Source organism: Salvelinus fontinalis, chromosome 4 (genome assembly GCF_029448725.1).
Source record: "Salvelinus fontinalis isolate EN_2023a chromosome 4, ASM2944872v1, whole genome shotgun sequence".
In the NCBI taxonomy this organism is placed as follows: Eukaryota; Metazoa; Chordata; class Actinopteri; order Salmoniformes; family Salmonidae; genus Salvelinus; species Salvelinus fontinalis.
The window spans coordinates 850,893-868,291 of NC_074668.1; the positions used below are offsets into that span (position 1 = coordinate 850,893).

Sequence of the window (17,399 nt, forward strand, 5' to 3'; positions counted from 1 at the left end):
GCCTTAGTAGTGTTTCCCCATATATGATCATAGGCGAAACAATGCTTGGTAATATTGAATTTATTAACTTTTTTGTAAGTGGGGTTGAATTGTGTGTTGAGCCCAATTTGAATGATGTACTTCCTACCCTATTTCCAGGTTAACTTATGGCTGGGGGGCAGTATTGAGTAGCTTAGATGAATAAGGTGCCCAGAGTAAACTGCCTGCTACTCAGGCCAAGAAGCTAAGATATGCATAGTATTAGTAGATTTGGACAGAAAACACTCTGAAGTTTCTAAAACTGTTTGAATGATGTCTGTGAGTATAACAGAACTCAAATGGAAGGCAAAAACCTGAGAAAAAAATCCAACCAGGAAGTGGGAAATCTGAGGTTTGTAGTTTTTCAACTCTTTGCCTATCCAAGATAGTGTAAATGTGATCCGATTGCACTTCCTAAGGCTTCCACTAGATGTCAACAGTCTTTAGAACCTTGTTTGAGGCTTCTACTGTGAAGGAGGAGAGAATGAGAGCTGTTTCAACCAGAGGTCTGGCAGAGTGCCATGAGCTCAGTCTCGGGCTCTCCCGTGAGAGTTAGTTGCGTTCCATTGCATTTCTAAAGACAAAGGAGTTCTCCGGTTGAAACATTGAAGATTTCTGTTAAAAACATCCTAAAGATTCATTCTATACATGGTTTGACATGTTTCTACGAACTGTAATGGAACTTTTTGACTTTTCATCTGGCCTGCGCCTCATGAATTTGGATTTGTGAACTGAAGTTGCGAACAAAAAGGAGGTATTTGAACATAAATTATGGACTTTATCGAACAAAACAAACATTTATTGTGGAACTGGGATACCTGGGAGTGCATTCTGATAAAGATCATCAAAGGTAAGTGAATATTTATAATGCTATTCCTGACTTCTGTTGACTCCACAACATGGCGGGTACCTGTATAGCTTGTTTTTGTGTCTGAGCGCCATACTCAGATTATTGCATGGTTTGCTTTTTCCGTAAAGTTTTTTTGAAATCTGATACAGCGGTTGCATTAAGGAGAAGTGGGTCTATAATTCCATGTATAACACTTGTATTTTCATCAACATTTATGATGAGTATTTCTGTAAATTGTTGTGGCTCTGCAAAATCACCGGATGTTTTGGAAGCAAAACATTACTGAACATAACGTGCCAATGTAAACTGAGATTTTTGGATATAAATATGAACTTCATCGAACAAAACATACATGTATTGTGTAACATGAAGTCCTATGAGTGTCATCTGATGAAGATCATCAAAGGTTAGTGATTCATTTTATCTCTATTTTTGCTTTTTGTGACTCCTCTCTTTGGCTGGAAAATGGCTATGTTTTTGATGTGACTAGTTGCTGACCTAAAATGATAGTTTGGTGTGCAAGATCAACAAGGAAAAAACTAAATCAGAAAAATCTAGTTCAGTGAATAAAAAAATGAAACTGGTCATCACTTAATAACATCTATTCCAAGAAGAAGTGTCAATCAATGGTGGATTGCTCCGTTAAAAACAAGGCTAGCATTCAACCTGTTGTTTCTGTTGTGTTCATAGGAACATGAGTACGTCCTAAACTGATGATACTGTTTTATTTTTTCCATGTTCAGATAACAAGAATCTCAGATGTGGAATCGACCAATAACGTTCCAGCATTGTATGCCTCAAATCAGCAACTGTTGACTGATCATAAAGACTATTGGATAAGCTTGATGGTTCTGTTCCCTTACCTGTCTAGCGGGGTGAGTCCCGCCATGGAGATGGTGACCCCGGGAATGACCTTTGACCTCTCTGTGAACCTGGAGTCAAGGGCTTTCATCGGCTCCATCTTAGTGGAGGTGGTTAGGAGCAGGTTGGACTTCATGGCTGTGGTGTTAAGAGACGAGGCCTGGGCCATGGCACCGGAAACACTGTCAGGAATGGAAAGAGAGGGAGAGCAAAATACTAAATTAAACAGGCCGGTAAGGGGGGTGGAAGCAGAGCAGGAGAGAAAGAGAGATGGAGAGGCGAGAATAGCAGAGAAGACTAGACAGACAAGACAACTGACCTGTCTTTGGCGTCATCTGGGGCCTTGCCCCCCAGTGGGGTGGATAGGGGGTCCAAATTGGAGGTGGCCGTGTTGGAGTCTGAGGAAAGCTGGGAGGTGAGCTGGCTGGCCGACCCAGGGAGGATGGGTACGCTGTTGAAGAGGGCTGGGGAGAAATCCCTGAGGATTCAAACAGAAACAGTGAGAGCTCAAACCAACAGAAATAAGAATATCCCCGTGGTAATGTAATATATTGATAATTATTTGTAAAATAACAGGTTTAGTTTATCTATTTCGAGGTAGCGTGTTAGCACGTAGGGAGCATCGATTGGTGTCACCTCGTTAGTAACTGTGTTACACCTGTAATGGCTTGTCCATCTTGTTAGTCGGAAGGTGTTTCACCCATGTTAGCATAGGTGTTATTTAAGACTGGCTGGGCCAGTGCTCCAGTTGAGCGTGAGAGATGTTGGGAGAGCTATACTTCACGTCAGCTGAGGTGTGATTTTTTGAGCTCAACCTTTTAAGTTTGAAAGAAGCCTGATTTGTTATGGTTTCCCCTGTTTGTTTTGCTCCATATTATTTTTACTCCCTCATATTATTTTTACAACTAATTCTGAGGCAAACCTAGAGGGCATCTATGGTGGGTCTTTCATAACCCCTTACTAGTTGCTTTGCCAGTTTTCAGTTTGCACCCACATGGGTACCTTTCAGAACCCTTTTGTTTATCCGTGATTTTCCTTCTAGAGGAACCTGATGGGTTATCAGAAAGGTACCCTAGAATATTCCCAGCGTGTTCCGTTACACGTGCTATGTCTAAAAAATGTCACTGGGAGCAAGTCTAGTGTTGAGGAGAACGTCAGCGATCCCACTATATTCAATCTGTCCCAGACATTTATAGGTGATCCTGATTTAGCTAAACCTCCTGAGTTGACCTCTCCTTTGAAAACCCCAAAAGCTGAGCGGGTTCGTAGGACCGCTGAAGTAAGAGAGGGTCCCCTACAGTTGACACTTTGATGTCTAGGAAGCAGCAGCTGATTGCGGAATAGTAAAGATGTTTCCCTCTCCCCTCTTTTTGCTGAGATATGTCCAGAGGATTTTGATGAAGTTTGTGTGGGTTACTTTGACAGAGACGGTGTTCTAATGAGGAAATGGCGTTCTCGCGCCACTTCTGGGAAAGACGATTAGCTCAGTGTCTCTCAAAATTGTCGTTCCAGTTATACTTCGACAAGAGATACCGATGTTGGGTCATGATGGAAGTATGGCAAGCCGTCTTGGGGGTCAACAAGACTTATGACAGTATTTTGTGTAACTTCTTCTGGTCTGAAACAGGATGATGCGGCTTACTGTAAATCCTGTCGTATTTGCCAGCAGAAGGGTAAACCGAACCAAGCCGTACCGGTTGTACCTTTGCAGCCTATTCCTGCTTTTGACGAACCTTTCAGCAGGGCTCTGGTGGACTTTGTTGGTCATTTGCCCAAAGCCAAGAGTTGTAACCACTTAACCATATTGTGTGCTGCCACTCATTCGCCTAAGGCCATTCCATTTAGGATCATCACCGGCTCCCAGTATTTTTAAGGCCCTGGTGAAATTATGCTCATCGTTTGGACTTCTGCAGGTAGCGCAGGTGGAGCAAGGATGCATTTCATGTCAAAGGTCTTCCAGCAAATGCTACAACAGTTGGGTTTAACCGATTGCCCCTCTAGTGCCTACCACCCAGAGTCTCAAGGTGCTCTTGAGAGATTTCATCAGACTTTGAAGTCTATGTTGAGAGCTTACTGAGCAAGCTTGTCCAACAAAAATATAGGATATATTTGTTGTCTTAAGGGGGAAGGTGTTATAGCTTTTGTTTTCTTCATTTATGTTTTGAGGATGGACTTTAGCACGTATAGCTCATTAGTGCGTAGGGCACGACGATTGGTGTCACCTCGTTAGTCAGTATGGGTTACACTTGTGCTGGTTTCCATCTCGTTAGTGGGAAGGTGTTTCACCTGTGCTGGCCAAGGTGCTATGTAAGTGTGGCTGGTCCAGTTCTTCAGTTGTCTTGACAGATGTGGAGGGTTAACGCCTTTAGTTGTCTTGACAGATGTGGAGGGTTAACGCCTTTAGTTGTCTTGACAGATGTGGAGGCGCCAGTTCTTCAGTTGTCTTGACAGATGTGGAGGCGCCAGTTCTTCAGTTGTCTTGACAGATGTGGAGGCGCCAGTTCTTCAGTTGTCTTGACAGATGTGGAGGCGCCAGTTCTTCAGTTGTCTTGACAGATGTGGAGGCGCCAGTTCTTCAGTTGTCTTGACAGATGTGGAGGCGCCAGTTCTTCAGTTGTCTTGACAGATGTGGAGGCGCCAGTTCTTCAGTTGTCTTGACAGATGTGGAGGCGCCAGTTCTTCAGTTGTCTTGACAGATGTGGAGGCGCCAGTTCTTCAGTTGTCTCGACAGATGTGGAGGCGCCAGTTCTTCAGTTGTCTCGACAGATGTGGAGGGTCCAGTTCTTCAGTTGTCTCGACAGATGTGGAGGGTCCAGTTCTTCAGTTGTCTCGACAGATGTGGAGGGTTAACGCCTTTAGTTGTCTTGACAGATGTGGAGGGTTAACGCCTTTAGTTGTCTTGACAGATGTGGAGGCGCCAGTTCTTCAGTTGTCTTGACAGATGTGGAGGCGCCAGTTCTTCAGTTGTCTTGACAGATGTGGAGGCGCCAGTTCTTCAGTTGTCTTGACAGATGTGGAGGCGCCAGTTCTTCAGTTGTCTTGACAGATGTGGAGGCGCCAGTTCTTCAGTTGTCTTGACAGATGTGGAGGCGCCAGTTCTTCAGTTGTCTTGACAGATGTGGAGGCGCCAGTTCTTCAGTTGTCTTGAGAGATGTGGAGGCGCCAGTTCTTCAGTTGTCTTGACAGATGTGGAGGCGCCAGTTCTTCAGTTGTCTTGACAGATGTGGAGGCGCCAGTTCTTCAGTTGTCTTGACAGATGTGGAGGCGCCAGTTCTTCAGTTGTCTCGACAGATGTGGAGGCGCCAGTTCTTCAGTTGTCTCGACAGATGTGGAGGGTCCAGTTCTTCAGTTGTCTCGACAGATGTGGAGGGTTAACGCCTTTAGTTGTCTTGACAGATGTGGAGGGTTAACGCCTTTAGTTGTCTTGACAGATGTGGAGGGTTAACGCCTTTAGTTGTCTTGACAGATGTGGAGGCGCCAGTTCTTCAGTTGTCTTGACAGATGTGGAGGCGCCAGTTCTTCAGTTGTCTTGACAGATGTGGAGGCGCCAGTTCTTCAGTTGTCTCGACAGATGTGGAGGCGCCAGTTCTTCAGTTGTCTCGACAGATGTGGAGGCGCCAGTTCTTCAGTTGTCTCGACAGATGTGGAGGGTCCAGTTCTTCAGTTGTCTCGACAGATGTGGAGGGTCCAGTTCTTCAGTTGTCTTGACAGATGTGGAGGGTTAACGCCTTTAGTTGTCTTGACAGATGTGGAGGGTTAACGCCTTTAGTTGGCTCTCCCTAGTTAATTTCTAGAAAAACATTCCTTAGTCCGATTTTGTTTTGCTCTACCTTTTAGGTTTGCTTCCTGTCTATGTGGGTTTGCTTCCTGTCTATGTGGGTTTGCTTCCTGTCTTTTAGGTTTGCTTCCTGTCTATGTGGGTTTGCTTCCTGTCTATGTGGGTTTGCTTCCTGTCTTTTATGTTTGCTTCCTGTCTTTTATGTTTGCTTCCTGTCTTTTATGTTTGCTTCCTGTCTTTTATGTTTGCTTCCTGTCTTTTATGTTTGCTTCCTGTCTTTTATGTTTTCTTCCTGTCTATGTCGGTTTGCTTCCTGTCTATGTCGGTTTGCTTCCTGTCTATGTGGGTTTGCTTCCTGTCTTTTAGGTTTGCTTCCTGTCTATGTGGGTTTGCTTCCTGTCTATGTGGGTTTTTCTTTTGTTTACCTCTTCTTGGGCAAATTTAGTGGGTGTCTTTTAGGTCCCGGTTGTTGTTGCTAGTCAACTTTCTGTGGACACCACCATGAGTGTCTTTCAGAACCCCTCCTAAAATCCCAACTGTTTTGTTGATTGTCAGTGACTGTTCAGGCGACATTATGTGCTTTTCTAGCTGGGGAACGTAACAAATGTATGAAATTGTATGTCATTTGGCTTAAAATGTATGTGCATGTTTTTAACATTGGAGGGAAAAAATGAATCCCCAAATAAACGTATTAAAAACAAAAAAAGAATGAATCTTGTCTTTTAAAATGAGTTCTACAGTATAAATGCTTTGTTTGATGGAGGAAGGCCTCAATGTAATGTCTGGAATAGAATAAATGGAAAGTTGTATGAGTTACCCTGTGTCGAGCTGGGCGATGCAGAGAGGAGTAATCCTCCTCCTGCCGTCCGCGGTCCTTGTCTCAACCTGTTTCTTCAACAGGTTCTAGGAGAAGAAAATAAATATCCATGGTAAGACACCATTAAAACATGTGCAAGGCCACAGAATACATGACAACATCATAGCAACTCATCTCCACTGACTCCTCAACTCTATGCCCATTTGTCTTGTTAACAAATGAGAGCTGTTTTCAGATTTTACTTCAGTCTCTTTCCCCCACATGTTTTATTCCTTCAGTTATATCTGATCTGGTCCCGTATTTACAAAGCAGAAGTGCTGATCTAGGATCATTAAAATCAAAAAGGACCTAGACCTGATCCTAGATCTTGTGCTGTGTGTATCAAGCGCCTAAAAGCAGGAGTGCTGATATAGGATCAGTTAATCCTTTTAGATCACAATGAATACGATTATAAGGACAGATTATATCAACGCCTGAGACGTTTAAAGGGACAGTTCAGCGTGACATTTGATACATGCTAAGAGGGAGATTGACTTACACGGGAAATGTATGCGCAAATGTTGCTAATCCTTGTCCATAGACAGCTTTCAAAGTAAGGAAACTAATATCTAAATATATATGTTAAATTACTGGAATATCTCTAACGAATATGGGCCCTGATATCTGCCTTTCAGGGAGAGCAAGTCTGTCGAAGGGGGCAAAACAAAGACAGAACTAGGGTTGCAAAATTCCCTGGTTTTCCAGACATTTCGATTGGAGGATTTCTCAGATTTCCTCGTAATTCCAGGAATCTTGCAACCAGGATATCTTTATAACCGGTTTTGGGAATGTTTCCGGGAACTTTCCAACCCTAAACAGAACCATACAGGGAGCTGTGGGTCAATGCTGTGCATTGATGTTATGGTTTACATCAATAAGTTTATTGATTTCCTACATGCCTGTCATTTCATTACATCCCCTCAATGAAGCCAATGGATTCAAAATGTAGGGATATGACAAAAATACAATAAATGTAATTGTAAATCAAACAGCGGAGGAAACCGAACACCTGCAACATGGAGAACTAAGTGACAGCTAGATTGGGCTGAGCATGTGTGCCTGACTCGCATTATTGGACCGACCGGAACCATACTGTTCTGGCTTGGATATTTTCTTTTCACATTCATGTTCCGTTCCAGCAACTACGGAAGATGCATAACCAGGCCAGCCCTTTACAGCTCGGTTCGGCTTGGCCTGGTCAGCCTTTATAGTGTTGATCAAACTTGGCTGGGTCAGCCTTTATAGTGTTAATCAAACTTGGCTGGGTCAGCCTTTATAGTGTTAATCATACTTGGCTCGGTCAGCCTTTATAGTGTTAATCAAACTGTGGTGCTGTACTGGTCCTGCTCTGAGGTGCATTGTTGCCGTGCAGAGTAGGGTGAAGTTGCCCCTAGACGCTGATCTAGGGTCCATTTAGCAGATTCCCCACTAATGGGTAAGGTTAGGATTGGAGAGGGTAAGCTGATCCTAGATCTGTATTTATCAGGGTTGTGGTCAATTCCATTTTAAATTCCGAAAGTAAACCAAATTCCAATTCCAAATGTTCCTCGTTAAAAGCATTGAAGAGAATTGAAATTTCAGTCTACTATTTTGAATTTTCTCAAATTGACCCAAACCCTCATACCGGCCTGTCCTACATTGCGGATGTCACCCCCCTGCCCTAGACGCTGATCTTGGGTCAGTTTTGCAGATTCCCCACGAATAGTTAGGATTGTGGGAGCTGATCCTAGATCTGTACCTAGGGGAAACTAGCTGGCCCATCCTACCTTGCGGATGTCCTCCAGGGACTCTCCATTGACCACGCTGGTGAGTTTGTGGGCCTGGGCCTCGTGAGTCATCCTGTGGTTGGCCTGTTCCGCACGCTGCCTCTCCTGCTGGTACTTGAGCATCTCCGGGTTCTCGATGATGGTGGTGGAGAGTTGGGCCTCGGTGGTGATGGCCAGGCTCTTACCATAGATGTTCTGGTGGATGGCATTCTGGATGGAGGAGTGTTAGCTAGCTAGAAGATCATCTCATAATCCACTAGACAAATATCTTATAGATCTGGGGGGAGTTTCTTGAAAGCTAACGTGACGGCCCAGTGGCCAAAGCAGGGGGAGAAAAAGTATATGTGAACTGAAATTTGCTAAACTAAGCACTTTGCAGTTCTACAAGTGTTCTGGGTTGTTGTAAGAAATATAATTGCCACCTTCGCTGTAAAGCTTTTGGGGGAAACTTTATATTTACAGAGAATGTACAGAAAGAGGGAATTGAAGTTGTGGTATTGACCCCACAACACTGGTTGGGTCACGTCAAACGACATTAGCAGTTTGGCTGACCTTCTCGTCCTCGTTGAGGGGGTCCCCAAGCTCGTCCTGAGAGAAGTTGAGGTATGCCACTGTACCGTCCATGGAGCACACCAAGATACCCAGCCCATTCAGGGTCCTAAGTGGAGCAGGAAGCAAAACGCCACCACACACTGTAACTAACAGCGTTCCCACCCGTATCTCCATACACTTTGAAAGAAAACTAATATCATCAAACCCAGGCTAAGAAACAGACTATCAGTCTCTAAAGACATGTATTATATGTCAAAGTAGATTCATTCAGTGAGGGGGGTGGGGGGGAAGATGGAGGGAGGAGGTGCTCTCACCACGAGATGTCCATGATGGATTTATCAAACAGGTCGTGGATGACCACTAGAGGGCGCTTCAGAGACGTCAGCTGAAAATGGAGAGGTACGCCCACACAAAACAGAGTTGGTACAGGTCATTATAGATCTGTCAAATATGTTTTGGGGGATTCTACAGACATTCACATGTACACATACTGCTGTCAAGACACATTGATGGAGGGTGGGTCTCACTATCCGTCTAAAATGTGTGAATAGATTAGATGCAATTAAAACAATCAATACAACAAATACAAGAAAACCGATTTTTTTGCTAGTGGATATGTCCGTTTGAATGAGGTATGAAGGATAAACATCTGACAAATCCTGTACACAGACCAGGCCCCCCAGTGTCCAGTCTGGAGCGTGAAGTCACAAGCGTAGCAACCTAGCGATGCCAAAAGCCCTGGTTTGCTCTAGAAAGCCTACGTAAATTCTGATCGCAAGAACGGCCAAACCAAATAAATGTAGGGGCCCCTGTTTTGGGCTCGAAAAGGAACTGATTACGATCAAGTTCGATCCCCACGCGAATTATTTTAAAGTTCGCTACGAATCAAGATAATTAATTAAATAGCGATCTATTCTGACTTCTACATTTGTCATCATACAGGACCACATAGTGACAGACCAATCATGGGCCAGCAGGCTACGAGGAGGCTCCAGGTTGATGAAAATGACTACATCAACCATGATCCTTGCACTTCAAATACTTAATGCGCCATCGGGAGTTTTCCATAGGAATACGTGGATGACATCAAAGCTATCACTATCTACTGGTTGTAATGTCTATGACTTAGAACGATGGTTCTTACCCAAACGGAGAGAGAGCGGTCTTTGCTTCCCACAGCACAGCAGCAGTAGGGACAGCTGGGCTTGGGAGAACTCCCATTCCTCTGTTTCTTTTTGAAGATTTTGGGGTTGAATTTCTGAGAGAGAGAGAGAGGAGAGGTGATTGGGAGCCTGAGGGATAATAGGGATTCTAGAGCTGAAATGCCATCCCAATTGTGCCCTCAGTTTATGTCAGCGTCTGCAAGCTTGTGGAAGGATCTTTCCTCCAAACTTGTTTAATAACAGCATGTTGTGACAACACGCTTTGGAAAGTGTTTTGCACATAAAGCAGCATTACTCAGATTCCTAGTCAATATCCACTATCACCATTACAAGAATAAGAGTGTTTACCAGAAAGCCTAACATGTAAGTTCTCAGTGTAATGTACAAAAATACAAAATCAATAATATGTTGTAAGGGATTTCAGGTGGAGTCCAAAAGAAGAAAGAATCCATTAACGTTATTCATTGTCCACAGAAAAGGACTGGCCACTCCTCTGAGCCTGGTTCCTCTCTAGGTTTCTGCCTCTGGCCACCCCTAAGTCTGGTTCCTCCCTAGGTTTCTTCCTTGGTTCCTGCCTCTGGCCACCCCTCTGAGCCTGGTTCCTCTCTAGGTTTCTGCCTCTGGCCACCCCTAAGTTTGGTTCCTCTCTAGGTTTCTTCCTTGGTTCCTGCCTCTGGCCCCCCCTCTGAGCCTGGTTCCTCTGTAAGTTCGTGCCTTCCAGGGAGTTTTTTCCCAGCCACTGTGCTCTGCGTTGCTTGCTGTTTGGGGGTTTAAGGTAGGTTTTAAGCTGGATATCTGTGACAAGTGCTAATGTAAAAAGGACGTTATAAAATACATTTGACTGATTGATCACGGGCCCTCACCACAACAGTGACAGCCTTGCGGTGGCCCACAAAGTCCATGTTGGTCTTCCAGCCGTCCCTCTCAATGATCTGAGCGGTGGGCCCTGAGTTGTTCATAGCGTGAGCTGACACCAGGTACTGTCCGTCGGGAGACCAGCTGAGGCGCAGCACGTGGGTGGTCCCTCCACACTGGTCAACAACACAGAGAGGAGCAGAGAACAGGGAGTTAGGGCAACAGAAATGACAGACATCAATCCTGAGAAGGGAGAGTGACAGCTCGGGTCTCCTCAATAGGAACTAAACAGAAGCAAACGGGCCGAAAAGTGAAGAGACATTCCTGAATTTGTCGAATAGTATAAAACTAATAATAATGTGGGTGCTATTTCACACATGTACAAGTGTGTATTATACATGTGTGGATTTGACATTTGTTTTTTGCATATCCCACTCCCCCCCGAGACGACCTCGGAAAGTGGGGTCACGGCCAGGGATCAGCCAATATTGACGGCGACCGTTATGTTGACAGTCGTGCGCCTGTGGGCACATCTCATTTTTTGTTGCAAAACATTTACCATGGCAAAGTGCTTTGCTACAGTTGCCACTAACGAATACACCCCAACTGTGTTGTGTGGAGGGTTGTCAGCTTGGCAGAGTGGAGCTCACCTCGTTGAAGGGCTTGGTGACGTTGGTCTCCTGCTGCCAGTCCATGGTCCTCCACACCTTCAGGCTGTGGTCGTCAGCCTGGGAGGCGATGTACTTCCCTACAGGGTCCCACGTCAGCCCCTTCACCAGGCCTGTGTGGCCCTTCAGCGACGCCACTATCTCTGGAGGGAAGATGAACAGAGAAGGTTGTGAGAAATAACTCACAAATACACACAAAAAAAACGGTGGGTGTCGTTTGGCTCGCACCTGGGAATTTGCGGGCATTCCAGATCACAATGGTGTTGTCCACACTGCAGGAGGCTAACCACACGTCGTGAGGGGACCACGCCACATCCATCACATCTGAAAACACAGACGGGATGTGCCCAAAGGCAAACGACTGTCAATGTAATGTAGAGCATTATCTGAGCTGTGAGCAGTCCATCTGTCCATAGAGCAGACAACTTACCCCCTGTGTGATTTCTCAGTATGGTCACACAGCGCCACTGCTCCACGTTGGCCAATTTACTGCTCGACCCAAATACAGTACTCGGTCCAATGAAGCTGTTCAAGTGAACACAGAAAATCAAAGATCACTTACATCAGGGGTGTCAAACTCGTTCCATGGAGGGCCTAGTGACTGCTGTTTTTAGGTTTCTCCTTTCCTTACTAATAAGTGACCTTAATTTGTTAAGCAAGTACAAGGGAGGAGAGAAACCCCGCAGACACCCGGCTCTCTAGGGGAATGACTTTGATGCGTGGGACTTACATGGTGAGTTGCAATGGCACAATATTACAGGAAAATATCAACCAAACACAGCATGTAATTAGGTGGGAGTATGTTACATACGCAGCTCTCTTCCACACCATGACCAGCTTGTCATCTCCTCCGGAGGCCAGGTAAAGCCCAGTGTTTGACCAGCGGACACAGTTCACACAGGCTAGAAAAGAGAAATCAACACAGCACCTCTTAGTTCAAACAGAAGTGATCCACTGCTTGTAGTGTTCAGTGAATTTGCCCCTAGACGCTGATCTTGAGACAGTTTTGCATTTCCCCCACTAATGGTTAAGGTTAGGATTGGGAGAGGGTGAAACTTCACCCCCAGAGAACCTCTTGTATGCAGTTTTTTTTGGTCAGATTAAAAACACGCCGGAATAAGGTTTGTCTCTATTGTCAGTCAGATCTGAGCAGCAGACATATGGTTCGTCTCTCTATTGTCAGTCAGATCTGAGCAGCAGACATATGGTTCGTATCCTATTGTCAGTCAGATCTGAACAGCAGACATATGGTTCGTCTCTATTGTCAGTCAGATCTGAGCAGCAGACATATGGTTCGTCTCTATTTTCAGTCAGATCTGAACAGCAGACATATGGTTCGTCTCCTATTGTCAGTCAGATCTGAGCAGCAGACATATGGTTCGTCTCTATTTTCAGTCAGATCTGAACAGCAGACATATGGTTCGTATCCTATTGTCAGTCAGATCTGAGCAGCAGACATATGGTTCGTCTCTATTGTCAGTCAGATCTGAGCAGCAGACATATGGTTCGTATCCTATTGTCAGTCAGATCTGAACAGCAGACATATGGTTCGTCTCTATTGTCAGTCAGATCCGAGCAGCAGACATATGGTTCGTCTCTATTTTCAGTCAGATCTGAACAGCAGACATATGGTTCGTCTCCTATTGTCAGTCAGATCTGAGCAGCAGACATATGGTTCGTCTCTATTTTCAGTCAGATCTGAACAGCAGACATATGGTTCGTATCCTATTGTCAGTCAGATCTGAGCAGCAGACATATGGTTCGTCTCTATTGTCAGTCAGATCTGAGCAGCAGACATATGGTTCGTCTCCCTATTGTCAGTCAGATCTGAGCAGCAGACATATGGTTCGTATCCTATTGTCAGTCAGATCTGAGCAGCAGACATATGGTTCGTCTCTATTTTCAGTCAGATCTGAGCAGCAGACATATGGTTCGTCTCTATTGTCAGTCAGATCTGAGCAGCAGACATATGGTTTGTCTCCCTATTGTCAGTCAGATCTGAGCAGCAGACATATGGTTCGTATCCTATTGTCAGTCAGATCTGAGCAGCAGACATATGGTTCGTCTCTATTGTCAGTCAGATCTGAGCAGCAGACATATGGTTCGTCTCCCTATTGTCAGTCAGATCTGAGCAGCAGACATATGGTTCGTGTCCTATTGTCAGTCAGATCTGAGCAGCAGACATATGGTTCGTCTCTATTTTCAGTCAGATCTGAGCAGCAGACATATGGTTCGTATCCTATTGTCAGTCAGATCTGAGCAGCAGACATATGGTTTGTATCCTATTGTCAGTCAGATCTGAGCAGCAGACATATGGTTTGTCTCTATTGTCAGTCAGATCTGAGCAGCAGACATATGGTTCGTCTCTATTGTCAGTCAGATCTGAGCAGCAGACATATGGTTCGTCTCTATTGTCAGTCAGATCTGAGCAGCAGACATATGGTTCGTCTCTCTATTGTCAGTCAGACCTGAGCAGCAGACACCAAACATCAGTGACAGAAGAAACACCTAAGTGATTGTCCATCTGGCAGAGCATCTTGGGGATGTTCACGTTCTTCTCGTCCTCTTCTCGGAGCACTGGAGCCATGTTCCATATGACAACCTTCCCAGAGTCCTCTCCTGCAACACATGGCACACAAACACAACTCAGTACGATTGAACTGATCTCCTTATTAAAGTGTAAAACAATGGTGCATAGTGTATTGATTATTATGGTATGCTTGAGAAAATGGTCAAACAGTACTTTACGCTTGTACTGTTTAGTGAGGTGTATTGTTGAAATGTAACCCTTACAGTTATACCGTTATTAGGCTGAATGAAGGACCTTACCCTGGCCACCTGTGGCAAACTTTGTTCCATCAGGATGGATGTCAACAGAAAATATTGGTTTCCCTGAGAAGCAGACGTGATTTAAATTGTATTAACAAGCATGTCATCAAAATGTTGTAGATAGCTAAAATGCCTGATTCATAACACCAGGGGGGTATTCATTACGCAGATTAATAAATAGTAATAAATACAGCCCAGCTGTAGACACGATCTAAAATGAATACTGCAGCCTGCATTGGGTGTTTTGCAACAACTGCTATCTACTTACTGCTTTGTGGAATACGCTTACAAGCTAACCTTAACAAATAAAAACAGATAGCTAACTAGCTAACATTAGCGCCTTAGCGCATGGCTCATTCAAGAGAGCGTTGTGCCTTGCCCTTTGTAGCTATAGTTTACAAAGGAATGAGTAACGTCAGCTAGCTAACCCCCCCCAAACAACAACAGAAGCGCAACTTGTCTTGGGTCAAGATTCGGTCAACTATTATTATTCATTCCAGCACAACCGCGATTCAAATGCTTACCATTGTGACTGACCCAACTTGGTTTCAATAGCTTCATTTCAAGTGCGTTGGCTTTGAATTAAAATATTTTGAGCTAATCGTGATTTCTCCACGTCTCTTGCGTTTAGTTAGATATCCTTGGATCTGAAGTAACCCTCCTTTTGTGTCAAAGTCCGTCCGTTACTTTAATTGAACTCCATTTCTCTTGCTACCCTCTGGCACATCTCGCATTCCCCCCAATCTCCAAGCAGAAACAGTTCAGCGTCTCGTCGGCAACACTAAAAAAGTACTTCCGGGTCACAGACATTTTCTAAATAAAAGTCTTCCACGTAATAGTAGAAAAGTGTCCTAAACATGATGTATGTATCTAAACAATGCTTCATATTTAAGTGACAGTCGCATTACATTTGGGTTTTAAAACATATTCCAAAGCAAATTACTTCATTACAATTCATTACATAAAACACGATTATTCTAGTGCTAGATCAGTAGGGTCTGTAGAATATTATTAAATACAGAAATCATCACAGAAATAATTTTGGGTTGAATTTTCCTTTAAGCTCCAGCCATTGCTCAATGTGCTCCACCTCATAATATTATTTATCTTATATAAATGTAATTTAAAAAAATAAAAAGATCATCCCATTTCCCGCAGGAGCCCGCCGTCATTGTAAATACGAATTTGTTCTTAACTGACTTGCCTAGTTAAATAAAGGTTAAATAAAAAAATACAGCATTCTCCTTTTTTTCAGATGTAGTTATAATTTTGTAACATCATTTTTAAATTATGTAATTTGCAAAGCTACAAAAAAAAATGATTTTATGTCGTATGCATAGCGTTTTACGGCAGACTTTTATTTTAAAGGCAAAACCATTAAACCGGGACGGTAATGCTGCTGTCGTGATACTAATAAGAAACAGACACAATAAAAGCAGCGGCAGCAACAAAGGAAGTGTTCCACCTTTCCAGTAGATCGTCTGGAAACATGTCCCGCAAGGCGTCTATTCCGCAGATTCATCCCACTGGATTTGAATTTCATTACTAATTTCAAAAGAGAAAGCTACTGCCTATTGTGAAATAGCACATACAGATTAAGACCGTGATATGGAAAAGGAAAGTAGCGCTAAAGGAAATAACTAGCTAATAGCTTTCCCAAGTAGCTAGTGTAAAATATTGTAAAAGTGTGCCGCGCTGTCTTTTATTTTGGAAAACCACGGCAAACGTCTTCGTCTGGCAAACCAAACAAAGGGCCTGTCGGTTGAACCTCTTAACTAATTAAAGTATCACTTATTTTCTTTATATGATCGGAATATAACCACCGAAATTATAATTTAAAAAAGTGACTGGAGAGGTTTTTCAGCTGTTGCACTTTGTATGGGTAGATGTATGGCTATGTAGCCCAGCAAATTTGTAAGGAAGCAAGCTACTAACTAGATAGCTAGGTATTGATTGGCCAGAGCCTTCTATTTACAGCTAACTAAATGTCGATATTATACACATTTTTGTTAAACAATGCCACTTAATATGTTTACATACCCTACATTACTCATCTCATATGTATATACTGTACTCTATACCATCTACTGAATCTTGCCATCTTTATGTAATAAATGTATCACTAGCCACTTTAAACTATGCCACTTTTATGTTTACATACTCTACATTACTCATCTCATATGTATATACTGTACTCAATACCATCTACTGCCTATGCCGTTCTGTACCATCACTCATTCATATATTTTTATGTACATATTCTTCATCCTTTTACACTTGTGTGTATAAGGTAGTTGTTGTGGAATTGTTAGGTTAGATTACTCGTTGGTTATTACTGCATTGTCGGAACTAGAAGCACAAACATTTCGCTACACTCGCATTAACATCTACTAACCATGTGTATGTGACAAATAAAATTTGATTTGATTTTGTTGTGGTTAATTTTGACCCAGAGGCTTTCATCTGTATAGATATTGGCACAGGTCCAAAATAAACAAGTGTCTTTGATGTATTTTGTTTTGACTGGTTCTGGTTGCACTTTTATAATGATGTTTGTGTGAAAAGGAGCTTTCCAAAGCTTCTCCTTCTCAGTGTGAGAGCAGCAGATTTCTGACATGGACACTCATAATGAGCTCCAAACAGAAAATGCTTGTTTGTGAGAAAGGAAATATGTTTAACAAATGGTTGTTAAATATAGTTTTTGAAATCAAATGTTCTTGTATTTCTTTTTTAAAGGTCTGACAAGACAAAATAAAGTTTGGGCTGTTTTTACTTGATTCTTTGAGTGTCTTGAATGTGTTTAAACTGGTCGGGTCTATCTGACCCATACCACAAAGGACGTCGTTTTTTTCCAGCAAAGCACAAGGGTTAAACAAACTATTAAACTATATATTTACATAAACTTGTGCAGAGTGATTTAAGTGTGATACTTGTTTGTCCTTTGAATGTGGACAATAACAAATCTAAACTTGCTTAATAAAGTTCTTAATGGTGTATGTGTACTAGCTAGCTAGGTTAATATTAGACTGTTTTAGGAAGTAGGCTATGTTAGAATTGTTGCAGCTGTAGGCAATGATGTTTACCCACTACGCATCTTCGATAGTTATCATTGATTATCTGAGACAACATAATCAGTTGCCTAGGCCTAGTATTATCAAAGCCTTAACTAACATGATAATGGATACTATACATTCAATTAGATT

The 17,399-nt window shown here is 43.2% G+C and overlaps 1 protein-coding gene across 1 annotated transcript in view; it reads right to left on the reverse strand.

The window, feature by feature from the left end:
- The window catches only part of LOC129852952 (protein HIRA), a 38,847-nt gene extending 23,882 nt beyond the window's left edge, over positions 1-14,965 (reverse strand). Inside the window, exons 1-15 of the mRNA XM_055918552.1 lie at positions 14,721-14,965; positions 14,197-14,259; positions 13,876-13,986; positions 12,179-12,269; positions 11,798-11,892; positions 11,596-11,691; positions 11,350-11,510; positions 10,708-10,875; positions 9,826-9,939; positions 8,996-9,066; positions 8,682-8,787; positions 8,130-8,339; positions 6,325-6,410; positions 2,049-2,207; positions 1,732-1,911 (exon numbers count right to left, since the gene is read on the reverse strand). Of these exons, the coding sequence (XP_055774527.1) occupies positions 1,732-1,911; positions 2,049-2,207; positions 6,325-6,410; positions 8,130-8,339; positions 8,682-8,787; positions 8,996-9,066; positions 9,826-9,939; positions 10,708-10,875; positions 11,350-11,510; positions 11,596-11,691; positions 11,798-11,892; positions 12,179-12,269; positions 13,876-13,986; positions 14,197-14,259; positions 14,721-14,757 (1,748 nt within the window). The 5' untranslated portion in view covers positions 14,758-14,965. The remainder of the gene's footprint in view (positions 1-1,731; positions 1,912-2,048; positions 2,208-6,324; positions 6,411-8,129; positions 8,340-8,681; positions 8,788-8,995; positions 9,067-9,825; positions 9,940-10,707; positions 10,876-11,349; positions 11,511-11,595; positions 11,692-11,797; positions 11,893-12,178; positions 12,270-13,875; positions 13,987-14,196; positions 14,260-14,720) is intronic.
- Positions 14,966-17,399: the final 2,434 nt, after the last annotated feature.